The 26,101-nt window shown below is 37.2% G+C and overlaps 1 protein-coding gene across 3 annotated transcripts in view; it reads left to right on the plus strand.

Annotated features, from left to right (window-relative positions):
* STX7 (syntaxin 7) overlaps positions 1-22,931 on the plus strand; it is a 48,891-nt gene extending 25,960 nt beyond the window's left edge. For 2 of the 3 annotated variants that reach the window (XM_024759151.1, XM_024759152.1), the window contains 8 exons: positions 7,337-7,406; positions 9,377-9,470; positions 10,160-10,297; positions 11,067-11,119; positions 11,655-11,751; positions 12,980-13,052; positions 17,238-17,320; positions 21,992-22,931. In XM_024759151.1, coding sequence (XP_024614919.1) covers positions 7,337-7,406; positions 9,377-9,470; positions 10,160-10,297; positions 11,067-11,119; positions 11,655-11,751; positions 12,980-13,052; positions 17,238-17,320; positions 21,992-22,168 — 785 coding nt within the window. In that variant the 3' untranslated portion in view covers positions 22,169-22,931. The other variant, XM_024759153.1, reaches the window with a different exon arrangement.
* Positions 22,932-26,101: the final 3,170 nt, after the last annotated feature.

The raw sequence follows: 26,101 nt of genomic DNA on the forward strand, positions 1-26,101 counted from the left end.
ATTATCAGTTTTTCCAGATCACCATCCTGCTTGTCATCTACCTAGAAACCTCTTTTTTATCTCTCTCTCTCTTTCTCTAAACTAATTTTGCTTAAACATTTTTGAACATGGTCAACTTGAGTAAGGCAAGAGATCCTCTGGACCACTATCCTAAAACTAGGAGATAGTCAAAAACCGGAGGGTAATAAAATAATAGATTGGTAACGACATAGTTACTCTACAAAAATGTTCATCCAATACAATGAAAAAGTAACCATAATTGTTTCTAAATTAATGTGAGAAGAGCAGCAATTGAAAATAATAACCCATACAGGCCAGCACCTATGATGTACTGGTAACATTCTTTCTGAAAACTGCAGAAATCCAACCTAGTATACATGCATGTTCAGTGGAAGATTTGCAGCATTGTTCAGTTTTGTGTGAAACAGACAACATAGTGAGTACTTAGTACACTCAAGTACCATACTGAATTGAGTTTGTGAATACAAAGTTTTAGGAATTTTTACTAGTTTAGGACAAGGATCGGCCAATTTTTACTATAAAGAGCCAAATAGTAAACATTTTAGGCTTTGCTACCCACGTATGGTCTCTTGTGTATTCATTGTTGTTTTGTTTTTTGTTAACCCTTTCAAAACGTAACAACCATTCTTAGCTGGAGGGCTGTATAAAACTAGGCTGGAAGCCCCGACAGGTCATAAATGGCTGACCCTGATGTAAGAGGGTAATACTGGTCATATGTAAATTGATGTCTCTGGAATCTTGCCAGTTCATAAGACCTGAAGAAAGGACAGGTGTTTATTTCCTGATCAACTTCAGTAGGGCGGAAGAATCCTTGTGGTCCACTGGTGGGACTTGAAATGTACTTTGAACATGACTTGCAACACCTAAGCATCTCAGCTCAACTCCTATTAAGTTACTCCAAGTTAGCACAGACTTATTTTTCCTTTGTTTGCTTTGGCAACTATCATACACCTGGATTATGAAATGATCTTTTTAAAAGCCTTTTACTTTTAGCCCGTTTAGCACACTGAAAAATACTGTTTTAGAAACTAAGAAATCTATATTCTAATCCCAGCTCTTCTACTTAAATAGCCATAGTTTCTTGGACAAATCAGTTATTCTGTTTGGTTCTCAACTTCATGTATATAATAGAATTGAACTAATGCCATATAATATTTCTCCTAAATTTGATTCAGTAATTTCAAATTTATGTTTCCATAGGCCCTTTATCACCTGATCAGATGATACGTTTACTTGATCCTCAAGTTTAGAGCTATACAAAGTAAAGATATACAAGTAAACGAGTGTTGATGTCCAGAAACCCTTCACTGTGCCCGGTAGATAGTGGATGGCCGGAACATGTCGAATGAATGAGTAATAAAGGAGCCTACCTACCTTTCTATGCCTTGTGTTTTAGAAATACATATGACTTCTTATATAGGATTCAGTCTTTCTAATGCTCTTTTGTTGTTCAGTTTAAAAAATACTCGTTGAGTGTGAACAATATGGTGGGTTCTAGAGATACAGTAATGAACAATGGATACCTAGTTCTTGCCTTTAAGGAGTTTACCCTTGTGGTTGGGGGAACCAGTCGGTGATCTGATCATTTCAAGTTATGTCTAAGTATGGTATTAGAGGTTTGAATCTCCAAAACAAAGTGTCTAGTGTCTTACTTCAAAAACAATACAAATGCCACCTCTGTTAAGGCTTTTTGGATTGTCCTTCAATTGAATGCCTATATTATAGGTCCTCGTTTGAAACATGATTATAACATTTATATAATGTACCTTTTTTCTCCTTTTCTAGATTACATGCTGCCTGAGTGTAAGGGGCCTTGTCTTACATTTGTATTCATGAAAAACATCTAGCAGTCGTTAATTTAATGCACTCTGTTAGGCAAAACATAATGGTTGCGTTTCTAAGAAAGTTCAATTTATGAGATACTGTGTTATTAAAATTATTGTTTCAGAGTGAGAAGAAGGTTGTCAGCTAAAGCATTTGACTTGTAAAGAACTTCGATATTTATGAAACCTAAATAGCACTAAGTAAATCTAGCTTTTGATTACTAGTAGCTTGTTTTATGAGTCTGGCCTTTCTTTTTGTGATTGTTGCTAGGACTCTGACTGTTAATCACCTGCATTACTCATAATGGAGGTAAGCAAAGCCCAAAGACTCTTAGACTAGTTTAACAACCAGTTTTTTCCCCTAAGACTGGTTCTGTAATGATGCTTCCCAGTGGTCATGGTATTAAACCAAAAAGAGCCAATGTAATAAGAATTTGGGGTATCAGATGACCAAAAATAAATGTCCATTATAGTTCATACCTTTTGTTTCCGATTAATGAACATATTTCCCTTTTTGCATACTTAAGCTTGAAAAAATTAAAAAGCCCCTGTCTAACATGGTACCGCTTTCACTCATACAACCTGAACTCCTCTCCCATCTCTGCAGATGGGTAGGACCAAGGCCTGTTTATTTCCTGCATCCAGTGCCAGGTCTAGTGGGTGATTTCCAGTCCATTCTTCCTCTGCTTCTACCAGATAGAGGTGTGATTATATTCCTTATTTGGATATTGTCTGTAAATCACCTCAAGGGATGGAAGAAAATTTGCAAGTGAGTAATTAGGTGTAAATGTGAACTATTTCTCTTCACTTTTGCCCCTTAGTTCCTAAATCTGAGTGTTCTTTCTGGCTGTGGGTGAAGCAGCACCAAGGAGTGGTGGTTCTTGGAGAGCGTAAAGATCCCATGGGGCTGCAGTTCACCTTCCCAAGATACTGTCTCTCAGATGACACCATAATTGGGTCTTCAAAAGGCCATTAAAAATTCTAGAAGTCCAGCAGCTTCCAGATAATGGAGTACTGGGAGACCAAGGAATCCCATTGTCCTTGGAAGTTCTATTAATTTTTTTTTCTCTGTAAATTGCATATCTTGATCAAAAGCACTGGTGTGTAGAATACCATGATTGTGACTAATATATGGATTAGGAAGCTGGTAGAATCATGGCGGGGAGGGCAGTAGAAGAAGCATAACAAAATCCACAGTACTGTTTCAGTGAGTATAAAATTCCACCTCCACCACGAAGGAAGGAGTATCATCATCTTGCCACTGGGTGACTGGCTCATAGCCCCATAGATGGCGCCACATCACTTATTTACTTTTGATGCTATTGCTGCAAATTGGTACATGGCATTTCCAGTAATCATGTTAATCTGAGAAGGGGGAAGTCCAGTTGGTGAGCCTACAAGTGGTTTTTATTCTTAAACCATTGCTGGTTTATTAGTCCAGTGAACAAGTGCTGTAGAAGTTGGGGTGAGGGGCAGGCTGGTTAACATACATAGAACAAAATCTAGAAAGAGATAAACTAACAAGATAACATAACACCTAATACATAGCAGGCAGCTCAGGTCACTGGGTCACCTAGTATACCACTGTTTACTTTTTATCCAGGACTTAGTAGCAAAACTAGAACTGTTCCTCAAAAGATAACATTGGTTTGCCAAAGAAAGCATGATTTTGCTCCAAGATTCTAACGGACTCCTGTGGGTTTTTTTTCTTCCTAGTGGGACTTGCCACTAGTGTTATACAGAACTCTGAAATTGCACAGGCGCTTGAGTTACCATTGGATCAACCGGGTCATTAAAACCCAGTTGTAGAGCTGCTTGTACCAACACTTGAACTAGCTGGATAGCCTTTTCTTTTGCGGAGCTGAAGCCAGAGCTGGCAACGTTTGGGGCCATTCAGTAAAATGGGTTGGAGCCACATAAAAAGTCTCACTAAGTAAGCACTGTTTCCCTATTTGTATTTGAGACTGCAAAGAAAAGCAATTTGTCGTTTACTTTGCAGGAGTATGTCAGTGATCCATACGGATTAATGGACCAAGATTCTTCACCAAAGAAACAGGGTCCTGTATTTTCATGGAATTTATCTTCTATCTGCTGGCATACTTCCATCCTTCCAAGACATCTAAGAGTGCATGTTGCTTCTTGCCTTTCAGATCCTAAAAGTACATGTAAGCAGTGTGTTGGACTAGTGTAGTGTCCCATTGGAGGAGAGGACCAACAACCTTGACAACTAACTTGTAGTACAGAGATAAAGAATATATATAACCCTAAGATAAGACTGTGAAGGCTCTACGCCATCCCATCCAGTTGAAAACAAACTCCTTCTCATGTTTTCTATTTTTTAGGGTAGAGCAAAAAGTATATACCATATCAGCAGGTTTATACAAGTATCAGCAGGTTTATACAAGGTTCCAGAGATTGTGACGATCTGTTCTAGTAAATAGATCACATTTTGAGGAGCACTGCAGTTGGAGTCACCATTTGAATAAGCTTCTGCTAGCCATCATAACTCTTTGCCTTCTGCATCCTCCAGACAGGCCAGTTAAATGGGAATATAGGAATAGGGGAGGCTTCACCCTGCTCAGCTTGTCAGGTCTTCGGAGGCCTTTCTGAGCAGTACACAAGAATAGGTGTTGCTCCTGGTTTTCTGTTTTGTTGGAGTATTGCGCCCTCAGGGGCTCCCGGTTATCTCTTCCTTTGCATATAAGCCCTTACTCAGGGAGACAGGGTGAAAACAGGTTGCTGAGTGTATCTGTTTACAAAAACTAGGGAAATAACCACTTGGTAGATTTAGGCTCCTTCCCACTGGGCCTATCAGAAGCATGTCTACTTAAATTTTTTAAGGGCGGAACAGTTTTATATAGCGTTCATACATTAAAGTTATTTATCCTTTCCAGGATTGATATTCTTTTCAATCTTTCTTTTGCTATTCATGTTTTCAGTGAATATTATCAATTTTTAAAGTTCCTGTTCCTGGCCGATTTTTGTACTGGCTTGTCTGACCTTTTCTCAGTTATTTCTGATTCTTTCTACATGATGGACATTGCTCCTTCCTATGTCATTACCTTTTTCAAGGCTTTTGATTGTAATTATATTATCATCTGCTTATTTTTCTTGATTTTTACCAATCTTATATGTGTTGATTATCAGTGAAGTTTAATTTCTCATATTTCTTTTGCTTGTTATAATTTTAAGATGATACCTTTTACCCATTTTTCATTGAGCTATTTTTATATTTCCAGTTTATAGGATTCTTTTCTATATTAGGGATATTAACCCCTTTACTCATTATATGCCGCAGATATTTTCTCCCGTGTACACACACACACACACACACACACACACACACACACACGTTACTTTTATATATTTGTAATGTAGATACATATTTTTCATATAGTATTTTAAAATTTTGTGTATGTTTTGCCAGTTTGATATATTTTCCTTCATGGTTTTTAGTTTTATATCATACTTGGATAATATTTTATACCTCTGCCAAGATCATAAATAAGATTGTATAATAAATACATTTTTATAGTTTTATGTAGCAGTTTTATAGTTTCTTATATTAATAATTTATTACAGATTTATTTTACTTCATGAGGTAAGCTAGAGTTCTCTGTTTTTACCCTCAAGTGGTTAGTCAGTTTTCCTGGTGTCATTTATTGAGCAATCTATTTTTTTTTTTTTCACTTATTGTGACCTTTTTTAAAAGACAAGAGCCCTCTAGATATGTGATAAATGCCTGCATCAGCTTCTCTTATCAACATCCTTTTTTTGAAAATAAAAGCTTTAAACCCCTGTAAGGTAGCCCAAGAAAATCTGTTCAGGTTAAGAAGGAAATATGTAACTAATTGGAAGCTGCCATATGTTATAAAACAGCAAACAAAATTCCTCCACCTCACAAAAGAAAAATCTGTTACCGAGAAGAACTGCAAAAAGAAATTCCTTTGTAAGTAGCTGAATGGTTAACAGTTGCTATATGATTCCTCTCCAGTATTTATATTTTTCATCTTTAACTTGAAACCAATATTTATTACATCATCCTCAGTGAAAAAAAGTTATCCTGTGTTTCGGAATACAGTCATTCCTTTGATCCCATAAATATCAATAAGTAGTGACTATTTAAAAGCATTTAAGCTATGTAAATAAATGATTATTTTAAATGAAAAGAATGGGTGGGTTGAATCATTTTCCTCTAGTTCTTAGAAGTGTGAAAGTTTCTTACTTTGAGATGGATTTTCAACTTGTTTCTACTTGACATTTTATTTGTGTATATAAATGCGTAAAACTAGGACCTCCCGTTTTGTAAAGAGCCCCTTTTTTTTATTACAGTGGTCATAGACTTCTGAGTGGTGAACTTAGCATAAAATATTTAAAACCTACAGAAGAGTAAAAGTATAGTACAGTGAATTTTTTATATACCCTTTACCTGGTTTCACCAGTTGCTGACATTTTTCAACTTTTGTTTAGTCTCTCTCTCTCTCCAGATTCAAATTCAAGTTTCTCCAGTTGTCTCCACAACTTTTTTATAGTTTTTGTGGGTTTGTCTTTTTTTTTTTTTTCCTGATTCAGAATCCAGTCAAAAATCATACACTGGGTGTTTTAGTATTTTGTGTTTTTTAGTTCTTTAATTTAGAAAGCTTTCCTGCTTTCATACTTTTTTTCTTTTGTTGACATTGACATTTTAAAAAGTACAGGCCAGTTGTTTTGTAGATTATCCCATAATTTAAATTGGTCTGATTTCTTTCTCATGATTAGATTTGGGTTAAATATTTTGGCAAGAAAAATACATAGGTCATATTGTGACTTTCTTGTTGCATTATGTCAGGAGGCTCATAATGCTAGTTTGTACCATTGGTGGTCCTAAATTTGATCATTTGTTTTATAAGCAACAGATTTATCTTCGATAAAGTTAACTCAAAGTAGTGACATCTGTGTGATGATAATTTGAGGTCATGTGAGTATCCCCATGGTTTTAGCATCCTTTGATCTTTGCTTGAATCACTTATTACATAGTTGAAAAATAATTTTTCTAATTTTGTTATTCCCCCTTCATTTATTAACTCTAATTCATTCACTTTATATCCCAGTGAATTATGTAATTGTAACAATTATTTTCCTTACAATTTTTATGCCAGTAGAGTTACGTGAAAGTCCATGTGCCATTGTACTAAATGTTCTGATGGAATAGGGAAGACGATAATATTTTTGGCTCATAATTGCCGTTTCACATGGTAAGGTCCCCACACAATACTCTTGAAAATAAATCCATTGTCTCTAATCTTGAGTTTTAATTAATTTAATTAGTCTTGAAAATTAGTCCATTGTCACTAATGAGATTTGAATAAACCATTTCTTTTTTGTTTCTCAACTAATACTTCCTATATTTATCTCTTTGTTTTTCTGTCTTTTTCTAACTGTCCTGTTGTTTGTATTAATGTCTATTGCCCTAATATTTGTAACAATTACACATTTATTTTCTATCATAATAGCTGCAGAAATACAGAGGACTCTGAATCAACTTGGAACACCTCAAGATTCACCTGAATTGAGGCAGCAGCTGTAAGTATTAATTAAACAAGAAAAAGGAAATGGGAAAAACCACCTATTGTTATGTTCCTTTGATAGTGTGTAGTGTTATGTTTATTGGAGAAAACAATGGAAAATTAATAAGATTTTTCTGCTGCCTCATTTGTACTAAGCTTTTTCCTGTCCAAAGTGGGCAGATGTTTTTCTTTATTTTAAAGATCTGGCTTACTCTATCAAAGCAGAACTTCTTTGGTTAGCTTTTTTATACCTTTTAATAGGTTGTTTTTGATGGCTTTTGAAAAACGGTACTCTGAGCTTCTCTACTTGTGTGATTCACTTCCCGTAGCTAACAATCCATAAGATGATTTTTATTTCACTTAGATTCAATGCATATCCAATATGAACTATGCCTCTAAAAGTTTATATTTACATATTTGAATTTCAGAAAACATTAGCCTCTGTTTAAAAAAAAGAAAGTTGTAATGAAGTTATCTAGTACATATTTGAATAAATTAACATGCTATTAGAAAAACAGCAATAATACTTCACGGGTTACAGATTTTACAGAGTGTTTTTATGCATTTTCTCATCTGAACCTTACAAAATTGGAGTGAGCTAGATAGATTAAAAGAACTATTTCCATTTTGCTTATAAGGAAAACATGTCTGTTTGGGGTTTGATGATTTGCCCAACATTATTCTGAACCTGAGTCTTAAATCTTAGTTCAGCACTGTTAACAGCTACAAATTTCAAGTAATATATATGTTATAAGTGATATGCCAAACATTAGCTACAGAAGGAAAAATTGCAAAGAAGAAATTAAGAGATAGGTAATAGTAATTCATATTTTTATGAAGTACAATTTGAGGAATTTGCAGTTGTTTCTAATTTGTATTGCATTTTTCTGCAGTGGATAGATATCAAGGAGCTAAACATGCCCCAAATCTAAATAATAAACCATCATTTATTAAAATAAAGTAAAATGGAATAGAAACCATAATTCTTAATAGTTAATAATATTTTGCTAAGGTTAATAGTGGAGATTCTGAATATGTAGACATCATTAAAGTCTTCTTTTAGAATTTTAATTATATTACTTTTTCTAAAGATTTTTAAAAGGCATATTAAAGATAGGGCACTTGGTAAATATATAAAAGTAGGGTATAATTCTTCCTTATCAGTCAAATACAGATATCTATACTAAAACATTTTTACATAGTATCTCATTATTTTAAAGGATCCTAAGTGTGACCAATACATGTTTAAAATGAGAGAGAATATATATGAGAAATACTGATGTTGTGACTTGTAAAGCATCACATTAATACAGGCTTTTTTTTAGTGTTAATTTCTTTAGTTAGAGATCTTAGTTTTTACTTCATAAGCTAGATAGCAAGCTAGATATAAATAGCTATATAATTTACCTCTTTTACTCTGTTCTGTTCTTTTTACAGAGAAGTGCTATTGTTTTTTCCACAGCAAACTTAAATAATAGTAAATTCGTATTATTACTCGTCTCTGCTTTTTTTTTTTTTTTCTTTTTTAAGTATAGGATATAAATGTTCAGGTAGAGAAATATGAGAGGCTGGCTGTACCCTGAGACCTGGGAACTGGGCAGAGTTAAAGACAACAAATCTTCTTTACTTATTCAACTGACCTCCCAATTGTGGGATGCACATCAAAGGCTCCCACAGCCACCAAGCTCAAACGTCATACACCTTACAATCTCCTGTTGGCTTTTGTCATCTTCCTTTCTAAATGGCTGCTGATTTATTTCTCAGAGCTTGGTTACTCCATGTGTGAGTAAAGAACCTTCCACATAGTATTTGTTCAATATTTATCAAAGAATAGAACCTGAAAATTTTGTTTTCATAGAGAAAGTTTGGAGCCAGTCTATAAAAAAGTGATTTTTCTAAAACTATTCATCAGGGTTGAATCAAGTGGCAGAGTTGTAGCTTAAAGAAATGTGTTCCATCGCTATAATGCGTGTTTTCTCATTTTAGGCAACAGAAGCAGCAATATACGAACCAACTTGCCAAAGAAACAGATAAGTACATTAAAGAGTTTGGATCTCTGCCCACCACCCCCAGTGACCAGGTATGAAGCTTTAAGACGCACTGTTGATGTATTGAATGTGAAAGAAATCAAGTGTATTGTAGGATCTTTGAACTGTTGTGCTAGAAAGGAAATTAGGGGGAAAAATCGATTTGAGATTAGTTCACAGAACACAAAACTATATTTAATTGCCCAGGTAGTATCCTTTGGTTCAATAAAGCAAAAATTATTTCCATGCACTTGCCCTGACCCATAATTAAGTAAGTGCTCAGAAAATGCTTCCTGAGTAATTGTTTCCTGGCCTTCCAGGACTGACTTCATATAACATGCACGCTCATTCAAGATGTGAGGTTTCCTAGGGGCACATGTATTTATTACCCTGCTTATTACTTAGTGGAAGTTATTACTTAGGTGAGTCAAAGGTTTTATTTTCATTAAAAAAAAAAAATACTTTAACATAAAATCATGGCCCAGTTTTTAGGATGAGAACTTGAGGTGAGAAATCCAACATTATGGGCCTTTTGCCTCAAGGTAAAATAAGCACAGTATTTGAACATACTGTCAAATTGTTCAAAATGTTATTGAGTTAATCAGTAAGGCCCTGTAATAGAGTGAGTGAAATTTTCAGAATTAAATAAAGAGCCAGCTACTGGCAAAACAACTTTTGCAAATTCTATAGAGCTTCACAGCTTGATTCTGGTAGGTTTCTTTCCCCCCCGGCTTTCCTCTAGCGTCAAAGGAAAATACAGAAGGATCGCTTAGTGGCGGAATTCACCACATCACTGACAAACTTTCAGAAGGCGCAGAGACAGGCTGCTGAGAGAGAGAAAGAGTTTGTCGCTCGAGTGAGAGCCAGTTCCAGAGTGTCTGTAAGTATTTAAAGCAGCACTGTAAAAAGAACGTGGTACCCTCCAAGGGCCCCGTGAAGAGCTATACGGCGTGTTTCTTGAGTCGTAAAGACCTGTGAATATCTTGGAAATCGGTATTTGAATACTTATTTTCAGGTGTTTCTAATCAGTTTTTAAGAAGGATGATCATTATGTATTATTGTGGTTATTCTGTCAATGTTGTGGAACAAAAGATTATGTAAAAATATAGAAACGTTTTGTCAGAAAAGATCAGAGTCAAATCCTACCTTGAGCCTGAGGCTGTTACTTTGTATTCGTGCTGGTGTAGAGAGCACTTTAATCCTGCATTACATGAAGGTGATGTAAATGAACAGTGAATATATTGTATGAATATTTAAAACGAATGTACACCTGGAGAAGATAAAGGATACGTTAGAGTGGAATCTTGACTTAATCTAATTTTAAATCTCCCTAGAAACTATCACAGGTTGTTTCGTTGTTCCTTGATATAGAGGTTCCAAGACTACATTATGTTTTAATCAAATAATATTTGTTATTTGGCCCTTGAGAATATTTAATGAATTCCTTCTTTGTCAGCTTAGGATATAATTTTTTTTATTACTTGAAGTAATTGACCTAAAATACTAGAACAAGAACTTTTCTCTCTCTTTTCTTACACCTGCACTCCAGTGTGTACATCAATCAGTTTAGATTATTATGAAGTAAAATGTGAGTGTTGTGTGTTTTTCCTTTGCATCTTCTCAATCCATTCTGTTACTAAATTATTCAGGGTGGTTTTCCTGAGGAGAGCTCAAAAGAAAGGAATCTTGTGTCCTGGGAAAGGTAAGAAGTATAAGACATTATACAGATCAAAAGATAATTCTTCAAATACGTTTTTTACATCACAGTCCCTGGGCAGAATTAAAGCTTTCAGTATATATCATGACTATCCTAAGTTATTTATAAATAGAAAACAATAAGTTTGAAAATTTTTCAGTGTCATTATTTATTATAAAATATATAAAAATATTCCAGTATAGCAATAATACTCTTTAATTATCCAAATAAATATTATTGACTTAATTATTATTTGATATAGATTATTCCCATAGGTGAAGTTTAAATCAACCAAGAAGTACTCACTTGCCAAATATAATAGTTTCCAATAATTAAATAATAACTCTAAACATAACATCATTAAAATGAAACATGAATAAAATTTGGTTAACATTTCTGTTATATTTTTAGAATTTAAGTGAGCAGTTCTATGACTTTGAAGAAAAAATATTCTATTCAATTAGTATTTCTTAAATAAAAAGGAAGCCTCATTGTTTTCATACCGGTTTTTTTATTTTACATATTCTTTTCTTTTTAATAGCCAAACTCAGCCTCAGGTGCAGGTTCAGGATGAAGAAATTACAGAGGATGACCTCCGCCTTATTCAGGAGAGAGAGTCTTCTATTAGGCAACTCGAAGTAAGCTTTACATTGCAGAATTGGATTGCTGCTCTGTTCTTAGTGAATTTGTCCTCAAGATGCTTAGATGATGCTGGGAGAGAGGTCAAGAGAGAAAACTAAATAAATATATCAATTTGATGGCATATTTCATATAAATTAGAGTCATTCTGTTAAAAAAAAATAATTTCTTTAGAATTTGTGCAAGGATGAGAAAATATACTTCCCTCTACTCCAACTTTTTTTTTTTTTAATTCTGTTAAGTCATCTCAAGCCACCTGAGCATTGAGAAAATTATCAGTCTAGAGATAAAGGTCTGTTCAGAGAGTCTAGATAGCTTCCATGGCACATGATACACATCACACATGCATGAATAAGACTTTTCCAAGGGCTTTAAAAGTGTTTTATTTCTCTTTAGTGTGTGTAGGATATCAAAGAGGTCTAAAAGGTTTAGTAGCCTTAGTTCTTAGGGAACCTACCTGTTCCCTAGAAAGTGGGCTAATAATAGCTAACAATAGCTACCATTTATTGAGGGCTTCATGCACCAAGCACTATGTGATGAATTCTTTAATTGTCTTACTTAGTTCTCATAAAAGCTCTGTGACGTAATTAACTGTGTCATTATCATTGCCCTTCTACAGATGGGGAAAGTAAGGCACAGGATGAATATGTAAATTGCCCCACCTTTCCTGAATAAAGTGTTTAAACTTTACTTTTTAATCAAGCAAAATAATAGTTATATATTGAAGAAAATTAAATTTATAACTTATTTATCCATCACTCTTCCATTGCATTTTCAGATTTATTAATGTGAGGCTTTGAATTTACACCTAATGTTTTATTCTTTTAAAGTGTCAAATTGACATATACATTTTTACTAGAAATACAATAAGAATATTTTTTACTTTTTTGAGGAAATACTATTCATGATAAGAAAACAAATCAGATTGCATGACATAAATTCAGTAACCCACAACCCTTCTCTATTGTATAGTCCTTCATTTCCACTCTGAATCACTTGATATTTTTAACATCACAAACTTATTTTAGAGAACTGAGATTCAGAGTCTACTTACTTGGGATTGCCTATAGTAAAATAGTTTTCTGATATTCCCCAAATATATGTTATTAGGTCCAGATGCATGCTCACCTAGGTATGAGCAGTGGTTTGTGTTTTTTAAAATTTTCTCCTTTTGTGGATTGGGGACTGAATTTCTGATTACAATAATATGCATTTTTTTTCTCTTAGGCTGATATTATGGATATTAATGAAATATTTAAAGATTTGGGAATGATGATTCATGAGCAAGGAGATGTAATAGGTAAGCCCTACTCATTAGATTTCATGAGGCAGAAGGAAGCTACATGCAGTTTACCTGTGGTAACTTCTCAGGCCAGGGTAGCTCCTTCCTCTCTTTCGGTCCTCCTGAAATCAAAAGTATAGTGTCTGTAATAAACAAAGCATCACCCTTGGCATTATCTAAAACAGATCTCGTTTTTGGCTCCTACTGGTGGAAATGACCGGCTTAATTTATTTAAGAAGTTCCAAATTTAATCAGGGTCTACTGCTGCTGAGATCATGGAAGGTAACATGTAACATCATTCTAGCTTATTTCCAGGATCTCTGGTTTCTGTCTTATCCCAGTTTAATTCTTATCACACCAAGGACTTTGGGGAAAACATCTGTTCATAATTGTGCACACTATCTTGTCTTTTGAAGTAGAGGGAATAAGAAGCCATTTGCCTGAACGTTAATTCTTATAGCTTTTCTAGTACATTAATTTAGTTGTATTACTTAGATATTGAGAATTCTTTTTGAAAAATTCTTTAAAAAAAAAATCAGTGACTAAGACTTCCTTCAAGTTTTAAATGTAATTCATTTAAGGTGTAGTTGTCAACATTGATCAGGATTCTGATCATCTTTATCATTTTGATATATGAAGATATCTGTAGATATGCTAAAGATATATTTAATACATTTTCTGAATTTGGTTCAGTTGAAATGCTTGGACCTATAGTTTAATATAATTATTATTTGTCCATTCTTACCCTCCTCTGTAGCCCCAGTAGATCACAGGGTAAATTTTCAAAAGCCATTCATTCATCCAGTAAATATTTATTGAATGCCTCCTATATCCAGGCATAAATCTAGGCCTTGAGGATTCAGCTGAAATTAAACAACAGATAAAAGATCTTATAATCTAATTGGAAGAGAGAGACAATTAAAACAGAAAGAAAAGTAAGTAGATGGTGATAAGTGTTACAGGGAAAATAAGGCCAGGTCGGGGGTAGGACTGCAGGAGGTGGGGGAATGTGCTGCTTTTCTGGGGGAGTCAGGTAAGGCCTCACTGATAGGTGACATTTTAGTGAAGACTTCACGGAAGTAAGGGAGCAAGCAAGAGAACGTGTTCCAGCCAGAGGGAACTGCAGGTGCAAAGGCCTTCAGGCAGAAGCACGCCTGACATCTTGGGCCAATGGAGTGAGCAAGAGGAGGATGGAGACGATGTCAGAAGTCACAGGAGACCAGATCACACAGGCCCCTGAGCCATCGTGAGGACTGTTTTTGTATTAATGGAGGGGAAGCCACAGGAGGATTTGAGCAGAGGGGCGTTATCATTTGACTTAGGTGAGCAGACTGCAAAGGGCCAAGACCAAAAACAAAGCACTTTAAAGCCTATTGCAGGAATCCACGTGAGCAGCTGTGTTGTCTTGGATCAGTACGGAAGCAGTGAAGTGGTGAGAAGCAGTGGGATTCTGGATATTTTTTAAATGTAGAGCCAAAAAGATCTACTGACTCTCTGGATATGGATGTGAGAGAGTAAGTTCAAGGATGACTGTAAGGTTTTGGCCTGGCTCACGAAAATCATGGCAGTGCCGTTTTCTGAGATGCGGAAATCTGTCACTGGAGCTGGTTTGGATGGCTATAAATCAGTGATTTTTGGATCTGTTACGATTCAGGGGCCAGGTGTCACCCAGGTAAAGGTTTGATAGGCATTGGTACAGAGAAGATGGGGTAAAGGGGAGACGTCTGGCCTGGGGGTATAAATCTGGGCGTTATCTGTACATAGATGGTATTTAAAGCCATGAGATTAGGTGAGATCACCTAGGAGATAAGTGCAGATAGAGAAGAGGGATGTCTGAGGACTTGTAAATATTTAGGGTGTGGTCGGCAAACTACATTCGTTTATGCGTTATCTACAACAGGTTTTGTACAACAGAGGCATAGTTGAGTATTTATGACAGAAACCATATGAATGAACTGCAGAGCTTAAAGTTGAGACAAAGAAAGTTTGTTGATCCCTGATTTAGAGCCTAGAGAGCCGAGGAGGAAAGAACAAAAATGACCAAGAAAGAATAGCTAGTGATATAGAAGAAAACCACGTGAATGTATAGTTTTAGAATGGAGGGGAGAAAGCGTTTCAAGAGCGATGGCAGGTCAGCTCTCTCAAATGCTGCTATTCGGTTAGGTAAACTGAGGCTTTAGAATTGATTGCTGAATTTAACAATGTGTAGGGCATAGGTGACCTCAGATGAGAGCTGTGCTGGTGAAATAGTGCAGGTGAAAGCATGATAAAGTAGGCTCAAAAGACACTGGGAGGAGAGTGACTGGAGATAGCAAGTGGAGACAAGTCTTTCTAGGAGTCAAATGAGGTCATAGCTGCCAGTGGGTGTGGCATAAATGAGGGGGTTGGGGGTTTGTTTGTGTGTTTTTAAGATGGCAGCAATAGGATTGATGGGAAAGAAGTGTTGATAGTGAGAGGGAGGAAATAGCTGGCCTGAGGTCTTTGAGCTAGACAACAAGGAATGGGATAAAGTACGCGCATGGGGAGGTTGGCTCTCGCTGAGTGTGGGCATGTCCTCCCTAACCACGGGAGAGAAGTCCGAGCACAGAGACTGTTGCATGTGGTGGTGGGTAGGGTCAGAGGAGATTGTGGAAGTGTCTTCTGGTTGTTCCTGTTGTCTCAGTGATCTAGAAATAAGGTCACTGGTGGAGAATGACAATGCGTGACGAGGCATGAGAAGTTAGGGGAGAGAGGAGGAAGTGTGACTTAGTGTTCCAGGAATTGGGGAGACGAGGCAGGCGTGCTGTGCAGTCAAGAATTTAAAGTGAAATAAGTCATCACGGTGATTCTTTTTTGCACCCATGTTCAGCTGCATGGGACAGGTTGGGGTTTTGTCACCTAACTGTGACCACAGTAGGAGGGAAGAGGGCTGAGGATAAATGCAAGAAACCAGTGACAGATGATTGTGTATATGGAGTCTAGGCTAGGGAAGAGGAAAGTGAGGACATGAAGTATGTGAGGGGCAGTGAAACAGTGGTAGGATCACTAAAGCTGGGGTCTTAGAAGGCGAGAACTCTAAAGGTAGCAGATGGTAATCAGAGAGTGACACCTGAAACGGAGATGATAGAGATGACAGAGATGAAACGGAGATGATAGAGATGATAGAGATAGATGATGATAGAGATGATAGAGATGAAACAGAGATGATAGAGATGAAACGGAGATGATAGAGATGATAGAGATAGATGATGATAGAGATGATAGAGATGAAACAGAGATGATAGAGATGAAACGGAGATGATAGAGATGATAGAGATAGATGATGATAGAGATGATAGAGATGAAACAGAGATGATAGAGATGAAACGGAGATGATAGAGATGATAGAGATAGATGATAGATGATAGAGAAGCTGCAGTTATTGGTAATGACAGGTTTGGGGTGTGACCACGGATGTGGGTGGCTCAGAAAGCGCCACAGGCAAAGTCTTTGAAAAACAAAGAATTGAGAGGCCTGGGTACTAGAGGGTGAGCAATTGGATATTGAAATCACCGATATGTAGGACAGTAGAAGCCTTGAAAAGAACATCAGTGACTCAGGGGCTAAAATATTCAAAGAATGAGAAGAAAAGACATCTGTGGATGTCTGCAGCAAGGAGGGTTGAATGAGTTGGACAGCATTAGCTCTAAAACTGAAAGTCGGCAGGGAGGAGGAGGAAACAGTGGTCACCCATCCTACAGACTGACACCTGTTCCACCCCCAGGTCAAAGGAGGGGGGGAGGAAATTGTCACCAGTTGGGAAGGCTCTGGGGACCCTCAGGGAGCCTAGGTTTCAGCCTAGGTTGATGAGGGCCGCCCAGCAGATGACGGTTTTCAGTTCTCTGTATTTACCCTAAACCAAAGTTCAGATGCCTTGCTTGCTGCTGAGTTGGCCATCACAGAATGCAGGTACTGGTGACGTACTTTTGGGTGTTACCAGGTAGAACTGGAGTGCACTATAATGAAGATAATCAAGTTTCTTTCCTTCAAATTCTTCAGTATTGTTTAGATCACCTGAGAAGTAGTATCACTAAAAAAAAAAAATTCAGCCTTACCCATACACTATTAATGTTAACCTTTGAATAGTGAACATGCTTAATCTTACCTTGAATAAAATCTGGTGATTGATACAGCTCTGTTACTAGAGCATCAGCACCCGCTTTGTGTGTGTGTTTTATTTTAAAGATAGCATAGAAGCCAATGTGGAAAATGCTGAGGTGCACGTCCAGCAAGCAAACCAGCAGCTGTCAAGGGCGGCAGACTATCAGGTAATATTAACTGTGCTAAATTGTCTTATAACTCAGACTTTTAAACGTGTGTGTGTGTGTGTGTGTGTGTGTGTAAAATCAGGTTTAAAGTGGCTGGAGATGTTAAAATTCCAAATACCATGGAAGACAGGCTAGAAATATGCCAGTCAGTTCAAACTGCGTGTATGTAGCCTGTCTGTTCTCAGGTTTGAACCAGTGTTGTGCCCACAGGGATGGGAAGTTTAGAGTCGTGAGGGGAGCAGTACACAACTCCAGTCTTTTCTGACAACTTTTGGTCTCCGATGTCATTTTGACATTTCAACCCAGAAACCTCTTTGATAGCGATTTCCTTCTGTTTCTTGCTGTTCCCTTCTACCTTACTTTTTTGTCAATGATACTATGGACTAAAGAGGCAAAGATCCTTGTCCCAGAAAGATCTCTTCAGGTCCTGTGGAAATTATATTAGCTTAGAGTGAGTGTCCTTGACCAGTGGGTATTCTGTCAGCATTCAGCAGACTCTTCACCAGGAATGAACTGATTTCTTAAGTGAATCAGGTTAGTATAGGGAATCCATAGGTATGAGTCAAATATAAGTATATATAAAGGATTACAAATATTAGCACCATGAACTATTAATATATCACTTAATATGTAGATCTTTGACATTTAACAAAGATAAGCCCAGGCTCTTTGGGAACCCCTAAATACCACCCTAGCATTTGATTTCCCTTTTAAAACTTCATTTTTTTTTTTTGTTGATGTAGTTGTTCATAATTATTTTCTCAGAAACTTATTACCTTCTTATAAAATTTCTAAGATATTATCACCATCCTAGGTATTTTTAAATTGCTTTTCACTTTTCTCACTGATCTTAGAAGTTCCCTTTAGTTTCAATGCCATTTTTTTCACTGGACAAATCAGTGCATATAGAGGATGCTGAGTTATACAACCAATTGTGCTCACCGACAGAGTAACTCATGTTTACTGTCTTTGTGTATGAGATTCAGATATGCAGCTCAGGATAGCTAATGTCACCATGTCCTAGAATGTAGGTGTCATTCATGAATAGTTGAACACACACACACACACACACACACACACACACACACACACACACACACACAGAGTAATCTGTAAATACCAACAGTTATAGCTGCTCAGAGTGTTTAGCAGGATTCATCAGTGACTGGGATTCCATGTAATTTCGTTTTCCTTTTGGACTTCAGGGGGATATAGATATATCCCCAAGTTTTACTTTTACTCTTCCTTGTGGAAGGGAAGGCCTATAGCCACCCTGGGGAAAAGGAACACATCTTTCCAAGTTGTACCTCCAGAGCAAGAGCTGCCCCCATCCTTAATCCCTGGCCCTGGAGGGATGAGGAAAGAGCCATGCAACACAAGGGCTGGAAAGAGAGCAGCTTCCCAACAGTCCCACTTGGCAGCCTTGATATTAAACTTACGCCTCTGCAAAATACGGTGCAGTGCTTCTAAATAGTTTGGATGGACCATGAACATAAAGGAAGGTGGAAAATGCTTTCATCACCATGGCACCACAGGACCTCACCACCGCACGCTGGAGAGGGTGCCCCAGGAAAAAAGATACTCTAGGGGAACAGCTCTCATTGTTGATGAAGGCACGTTACACATGGGTCTGCGGTAACCAGGTGGAATCTGGGGAAAATACATGGGCATGATGAGATTGAAACTTGAACTGTGTTTAATATATGCAGAGTATATTCTGTTGAAAAATTAGATGGCCATATGGAATACTGAAAAGTATAAGTAGTTTTCAGGATAATTTCAGAGTCAGGAACATATTCTTTTTGTAAATTTTATGCTACTTCTAGTTGACACAAAGTAAATTACAAATTTTTCTACTTTGTAAGAAAAAAGATTCCTGCATGTAGCTGTGAGATATACAAGCCATTGGAGAAATATAGAAAGCTACAGCTGGGCCAGGAATGAATAATGGAGCAAAACTCTTAACGTTTATATTTTAAATGTATTAGAATTTATTTAGCTCTTTGTGTTTTATAGTTTATTTGAATGTTGAGAGATTTTGAATGCAGTTTCCATTCATATTCAAGGATGGGAATGATTTGGGAAATTAATAAGTCTACTTTAATAAATATTGCCAACCGTTTTTCACAGAACTAGAACAAAAAATTTCACAATTTATATGGAAACACAAAAGACCCCAAATAGCCAAAGCAATCTTGAGAACGAAAAATGGAGCTGGAGGAATCAGGCTCCCTGACTTCAGACTATACTACAAAGCTACAGTAATCAAGACAGTATGGTACTGGCACAAAAACAGAAAGATAGATCAGTGGAACAGGATAGAAAGCCCAGAGATAAACCCACACCCAAGCAGTGTGATCAGTAGACAAGTCATCAGTGGAAAGGAACCATCCTCTTTTTGATAATCACTAGCAGTATGACCATGGGGCAAGATATTTTCCCTTTCTCTTTCTCCATTTCCTTATTATAAAAGGAAGAGACAAACTACTGTCTAAAGTTTTTCCTGGTTAAAATTCTATGAGGTTTGGATAAAGGGAATAGAGAGTAGGTGTCTGGATGAGAAGGGAAGTTTTCTTGCCACTTTAAAGAAGGGACTCATATATTCTGCCTTTCGTCAGCTTTGAGTGAGGCCAGCCCCTAAATCCCCAACCACGTGGCCCTCCCTACCCCAGGAGCCTCCTAGAAGGCCTCTGGCCTGGCCTGATGCCTAGGAACCAGGCATCAGGCCAGCAGGAACACGTACAACCAAAACCTCTCCCCATCCACCCTCTTTCTTTAAAAGACTGGTGAAAGCAGATGAATCTGTGCCAGTCCTGTACTAACTCAGCTTGGGCTGGGGAGCTAATTTTGCTGGTAAATAAATTAGGGTAAACCATTAGGGTAATTAAATATTCTTCCTGCCTTTCGTGACGAAATTGAAAGAGATGAGTTCTAAGTTCTCTTGTTGGAAAATTCTGCTTTCAAAGACCAATATTTACCTTCTGCTTTTTTTATCTTCCTTTAAGCTGTTTTTTGTTTTCACACATAGGTAAACTCTGTTGCTCAAGTTATTAATTTTTATTTCTCTGTATCGTTTTTAAATTAAGCCCAACCACACATCTAGAAAAAGTACCAACAGAAGGACCCCCTGAATTATACCATTAATTCAAGAAGAATATTTTTTGAAATCATAGGGCTATATGTATTGAAAAGCAAAAAAATATAGCCCAAAATGAGGGCAATAAATTACTGTTGATTTTACTCTAGAAATGAACCAAATGATCTTCACTTGCTATAGAGGTGCTCCACTACATCTGTAAACATGTTTTTGTTTTTTCACATCTGCAGCGCAAATCCAGGAAAACCCTGTGCATCATCATTTTTACCCTTGTTATCGGAGTTGTAATCATCGCTCTCATCATATGGGGAGTGAAAGGCTAAGGTTATAAAGGAGCACAGTATTGCACTACACTATGTAAATTATGTAGGAAGAGTCCTTTAATCATGGTAGTTTTTTTTAATTGTTATTATTTTAAAGCTGTTGCTTAAAGGATGGTTCCCATACTTTGCTGTTTTTATTTGGGGGAAAATTTTCTTTGGATTAAATCTGATATTTTCTAATACTGAAAGTTTTTTTAAATATCACTGCTGGCATAGCTTCATGCTTTTCGACCTAGTAACTGTTAGTTTTTTGCCCACATTGTATATGCCTTTCGTTTATAATTTATTTATCCTGTTGACTTAGTTTTGGGGATTAGTAAATTCAAAGGTGTGTGTGTGTTCTGTGTGCACCTCTCTGTCACAGTGTAACATGCACCCACGTTTGTGTTACTTCAATTACAAATCTTAAATTTAATTTTGATTTGGGCCAGCAGAGGAAGTATTGTCAATAACTTTAAAAATTAACATATATGTTTGTGTTTGGAGTTTTGTTTTTATCTAGTTCACAGCAACACAAATTGTCTATTTAACTTTTACTGTTATTTTTCTCTTAAGACCCTTGTTTATTCTGAATGAAATCAGTGAATAACTTCCTAGTATATCTCTTACTCCTGATGTGTATATAGTAAGCATTTGCTGTAGATTGGCTAGTAAGATACTAAGGATAGATTGTTTTTATATGGGTTCTGTTTAAGTCTTACGTTCGTTTGCAGGGGATTGTGTGGTCACTATAAATGTTTAATGTGATTTGGAGGAAGAGTATGACAGATCAATACCTATTGTATTAGAATTCTAAAGATCCCAACTTGTATTCGGCTGTGTATTTCCACAGCTGTTATGATGGAAAATTAATTACCTTCTCTTATGTCCTGTAGAATAATAAAGATTACTTTTGGGAAGTAACTTTCCCACAGTTACCGTTTTTGAGCACCTAACACTTAAAATTCTCTTTCCCTTCATACCATTTTGTACCATCCTTCATTAGAAAGGGAATTGGATGTTCGCCACTTAACTCACTTGCCTTTTTTAATCAATGTTGTTTTAATGCACTAATCTGAATACTGTAAAGAAGATTATCTTAGTTTATAGTTTGTATTTTATAATGTTCTTATATAGCAGTTTGATAGTGAAGGCAATGTTTTACATGGCAAGCTATGAGACTTCAAATGGGAACAAATAAAATATTAAGTAACTAAGTAAATTGTATCTTTGCAACCAAAATAAAGATGATTTTAAAAAGTGTCTGGATAGTTTTATTTCAGGAGAACTGCTTCCGTGGGACTTGATACTTACCTCACACTTTTGCCACTGCAGTCTCGACAGAGGAGATGTAACCACATGGCCACCATTCTGCATCTTGCTGGAGTACTGGCGTACTCAAAAGTTTTTATTTTGGCAATCTTAAAAGGTTTTGCCGCTAATAGGTAGAAGCTGCTTTGCTTGTCATCAAAATTCAATTTTTTCCACAAAAGAGTAGTCTTGATTAGAAAAAATAAAATGAAAAACAATACAGTAGCCAATTTTTTTTAAGTTCTTAACAAAGTTTTTCTTTAGGTGAGTTTTAGAATCTCTTTGAAAGAGTGATGCTTACTTTCATGACTGTCAACATATCTGAATCTGTTTGAGTTGAACTGAGTCTCAAACTGAAGAACTTTCCTTATCAAGTGACACATACTGTTCATTTTAGTGTGTTCTGAAGACATACTTGAACAACGCAGAGTGAGATTAACCAGCCTCTTTGCTTAAACTGAATGACAGTGTGGCATGAAGGGTTAGGCTGTTGTACTGGCCATTAAATATTAAGAAAATGTTCTGGTTTTGCACAGTGATTAGTGGTAGAAAAATAAGTGGTGCCGTTTCAACATAATGCAGCTTGTTTTACTAGGCATGGGATCAACCCTAAAAAAATACAGATATGGACACAGATGGAGCTTGATCTGAGACAGCAAACCATGGAGGCAGCCTCTGGAGTCAGGCCCACTGAGTACACTGGGTGCCCGGCAGCTGTACCTGTGTCGCTCACTGAGAACACTGCACCTGGAAGGCGTTGCCACTGGGTCCTTCTTCAGGGTCTTCACTGCTTTTGTTAAAAGATAGTAAAATCGGGCTTCCCTGGTGGCGCAGTGGTTGAGAGTCCGCCTGCCGATGCAGGGGACACGGGTTCGTGCCCCGGTCCGGGAGGATCCCACATGCCGCGGAGCGGCTGGGCCCGTGAGCCATGGCCGCTGAGCCTGTGCGTCCGGAGCCTGTGCTCCGCAGCGGGAGAGGCCACAACAGTGAGAGGCCCGCGTACCGAAAAAAAAAAAAAAAAAAAGTAAAATCTTGCACACAAAAAATCATGTTTTGAATACCGATCTAGACAAATTTATAATGAAAAATGACTTTTGAAAATTTGTTCCACAAAAATTAATCTGTGGTTTGAACAAGGAAAATGCAGAGTAGTTTCTCTAGTTGGTGTGATTTTCATTTGTTTCTTCGTGTAGAAAAAGGAATGTCACAATAAAAAAAGCTATATAAAGGAAAAAAAGGTCATTGTCCGCCTTTATAATGAAGAGCAATTCACAAGGGTAACTTATTCAGCATTTATTTTTTGAAAAGCAAAACTATTTTTTACACATGATCAGGTTACTACAATAAAAATTAAATTTCAGAAGGAGATGAGAGTTGTTTGGGTAAGTTATGTGTTAAATGACATTTTTAGTTCATTTAAATATGATGAAAATTTCTCATTAGTGGGAAAGAACATCATTAGGCATCCTTTCCTGGAAAAAAAAATTGCGTATTTTCATAATTCACTTAGGAAAACAAAAAACTGACCTCTGGCTCCGAGACCTCTTCAGTACACCATAAGATTTGAGCAGCTTGACCTTGTATTTCTTAGCAAGAAAATACAGCAAGATTGGCACCCACAGGAGCCTGAAAGTGTTACACTGGACCACTTCCTTGACAGAATGCATCACATTTCTGCTTAATGACTGTCCAGACATAGTTCATCAATCAGTGAAGAGAAAACCATTTCCCCCACTTTTTTAGGAATCTGTGTCCTCAAAATACTGTCACACAGGAAATAAAGAAATTGCCTGACGTAAACCTGCAGGTTCATCTTTCTTCATTTCATCTGCGTTTAACAAAGTCAGTAGACTCAGTGAAGCATTATCTCTTTCACTAAGTTAAGACATGTAGGAAACCTGTTTTTCTCTTAATGCTAAATTCAAGTATTTTAACCTTTCTATTTGGGTTCAGTCAGGAAAACAACCACCTGATGATGTAAGCATAAAGGGTTTCAATGTGGGGAGTCAGAAGCTTCCACCGAGCGTCAGAAGGGCAGGTGAGGGAAGGTGCATCTGCAGTACCGCCCTGGGCGGATCTTGGGAGCTGGCCCAGGAGCCTGTGAGAATCTGGAAGCACCCAGGAAGCTCCTGTCACCTCAGCCTGCAGCACCGACGCAGTGAGTCTCAAGGAACTGTCACCAGCTGTCTAGGCTGTTGACAACACCAAAGCAGGTGACCTGTGAGAGATCTTGGAAGCTGCTGCGATGCCCGTGTCTGTGGGCCTGTGCACACTTCTGCCTGGATGGCCTCCAAGGGAGGGTGGCCTCTCCCTTCTCTGCCTCCTCCATCCCCTGGAAATGCTTCTCTTTGGGCCACACTGACTTAGAACCAGAAAGCAAAGGAGGTTCTGGAAAATGTAGTTTCTGGCTCCCCTGCAGTGCAAAGGACACTACAGAAGGAGGGGACAGTGATGTTGAGGTGACAGCACACAGCCCATCACAATGGTGAAACGCTGATAGATGGAAAGAGCACAAACAAGGTGAAGCAGAAAGCCTCACAGAATTCTCTTCCATTAGGGGTTCTTTGGTGGGGAAAAAAAATAACACTGATTTTAAATGGTAAACAAGCCCATTTTCCCAACCAGAACAAAGTCTCTGTATTATATATACTCTGGGACCCCAGCACCTAGCTGTTTCCTCCCTCTGTCCTTCCCTAGTTGCCCAATAAATATTTGTGTACTTAATTTGGCATTTATTTTGTGCCAGGCTGCCACATGCCCGGGCACAGAGGGTATTAGAGTGAACCAAAAGAATGTGGTCCCTGCCCTCAAGGAGCTTACATTTTGATATTAAGCATGTAAAAAACACTTGATGTTAGGAGGAAAATGGTGGGTGGGAGAGGAAGGAGGTAAAGGAAAAACTGAATGAGGATGAATCCACCTACACCTGGGGGCTGCTCATTCTTAAGGACTGGCTTCCTGTTTACCCTATTACCTCATTACCAAGTACGTGAATTTCATTCTCTTTTCTCAGTTAACAGACTACTAGAAAAGTGATAGTTTTCTAAAAAGTAGCTACTAATTTGAAAGTTGATCTGTATGTATTGTCTCCAGGAAACAACTTTCCATCTTTTGGTGGCAGCATCTGGATTCAGAGCTAGGGCGTCCTGATAGGACTGACATTTATAGGACTTTTGCAAAAGTATTACTCCCAATAGAGGGAAGAGCACTGGAAAGAGGAAAGAGCTAAGGGAATTTTGGAATCCATGTTTCTTCAGAATGTACTCAAAGCCAATGCATTATGCATGCTCCTAGTAAAATGTCCCTTAAAACATTTTCAATTTAACCCTGCCCTATCCCTTGGCAATTTTTATTATTTTCTTCTGGTATCAAAATGGAATAAAGAACACCCTCAATGGCTCACATTAACCCATTTTCTCATAATTTAAATACTGTTTCAATTGGTCAATTTTAATCCTTTGTTTTCGCAATCCTTTGGTTAACATGAAAATCATGAATATTAGGAAATCTTATTTTTCTCCAAATAATTCTAATTTTAAAAGCAGAAGTAGAACTAAATGACACACTAAATAGATTTTTATAGACCCTGTTGCTTCTGGCAGGTTTTTAAGAGGTTGGTCATTTAATTACTCAGAGTGGGATTCTTGTAGGTTTTGTGTGGTGATGGCATTCCTGCTTAAAATGTAAGTGGTGGAAGGCAAAACCAGATTTCCTGTGCAGTCGTTACATGCATAACACCCTTACTTGTTTTAGAGGGAGTCTGCTAGAACTGAACTGAGTCTTTAAATAAACTTGAAAGGACATTAATTCCCACTTTGGCAAACCCAAAGTACAAATTTTTAAGTGTTTACTGTAAGTACCGTTAGACAGTAGTTACTAACTCCAAAATCTCTTAGCATTGGTGGAAACTTAGAAATGCAGTTGTTTACCCTCAACAAAGATTTACTGATACTAGTTTCAGTTGCTAGTGAGTGCCTTCTGGAAGTTTCATATCAACTGTTAAATGGTACATCTGAAATGCTAAAGTCAAACCAGGATCAAAGAAACCAAGTTTACATCTCTAGAAACTAG

Source organism: Neophocaena asiaeorientalis, unplaced genomic scaffold (assembly GCF_003031525.2).
Source record: "Neophocaena asiaeorientalis asiaeorientalis breed wild unplaced genomic scaffold, Neophocaena_asiaeorientalis_V1.1 scaffold5, whole genome shotgun sequence".
NCBI lineage: Eukaryota > Metazoa > Chordata > Mammalia > Artiodactyla > Phocoenidae > Neophocaena > Neophocaena asiaeorientalis.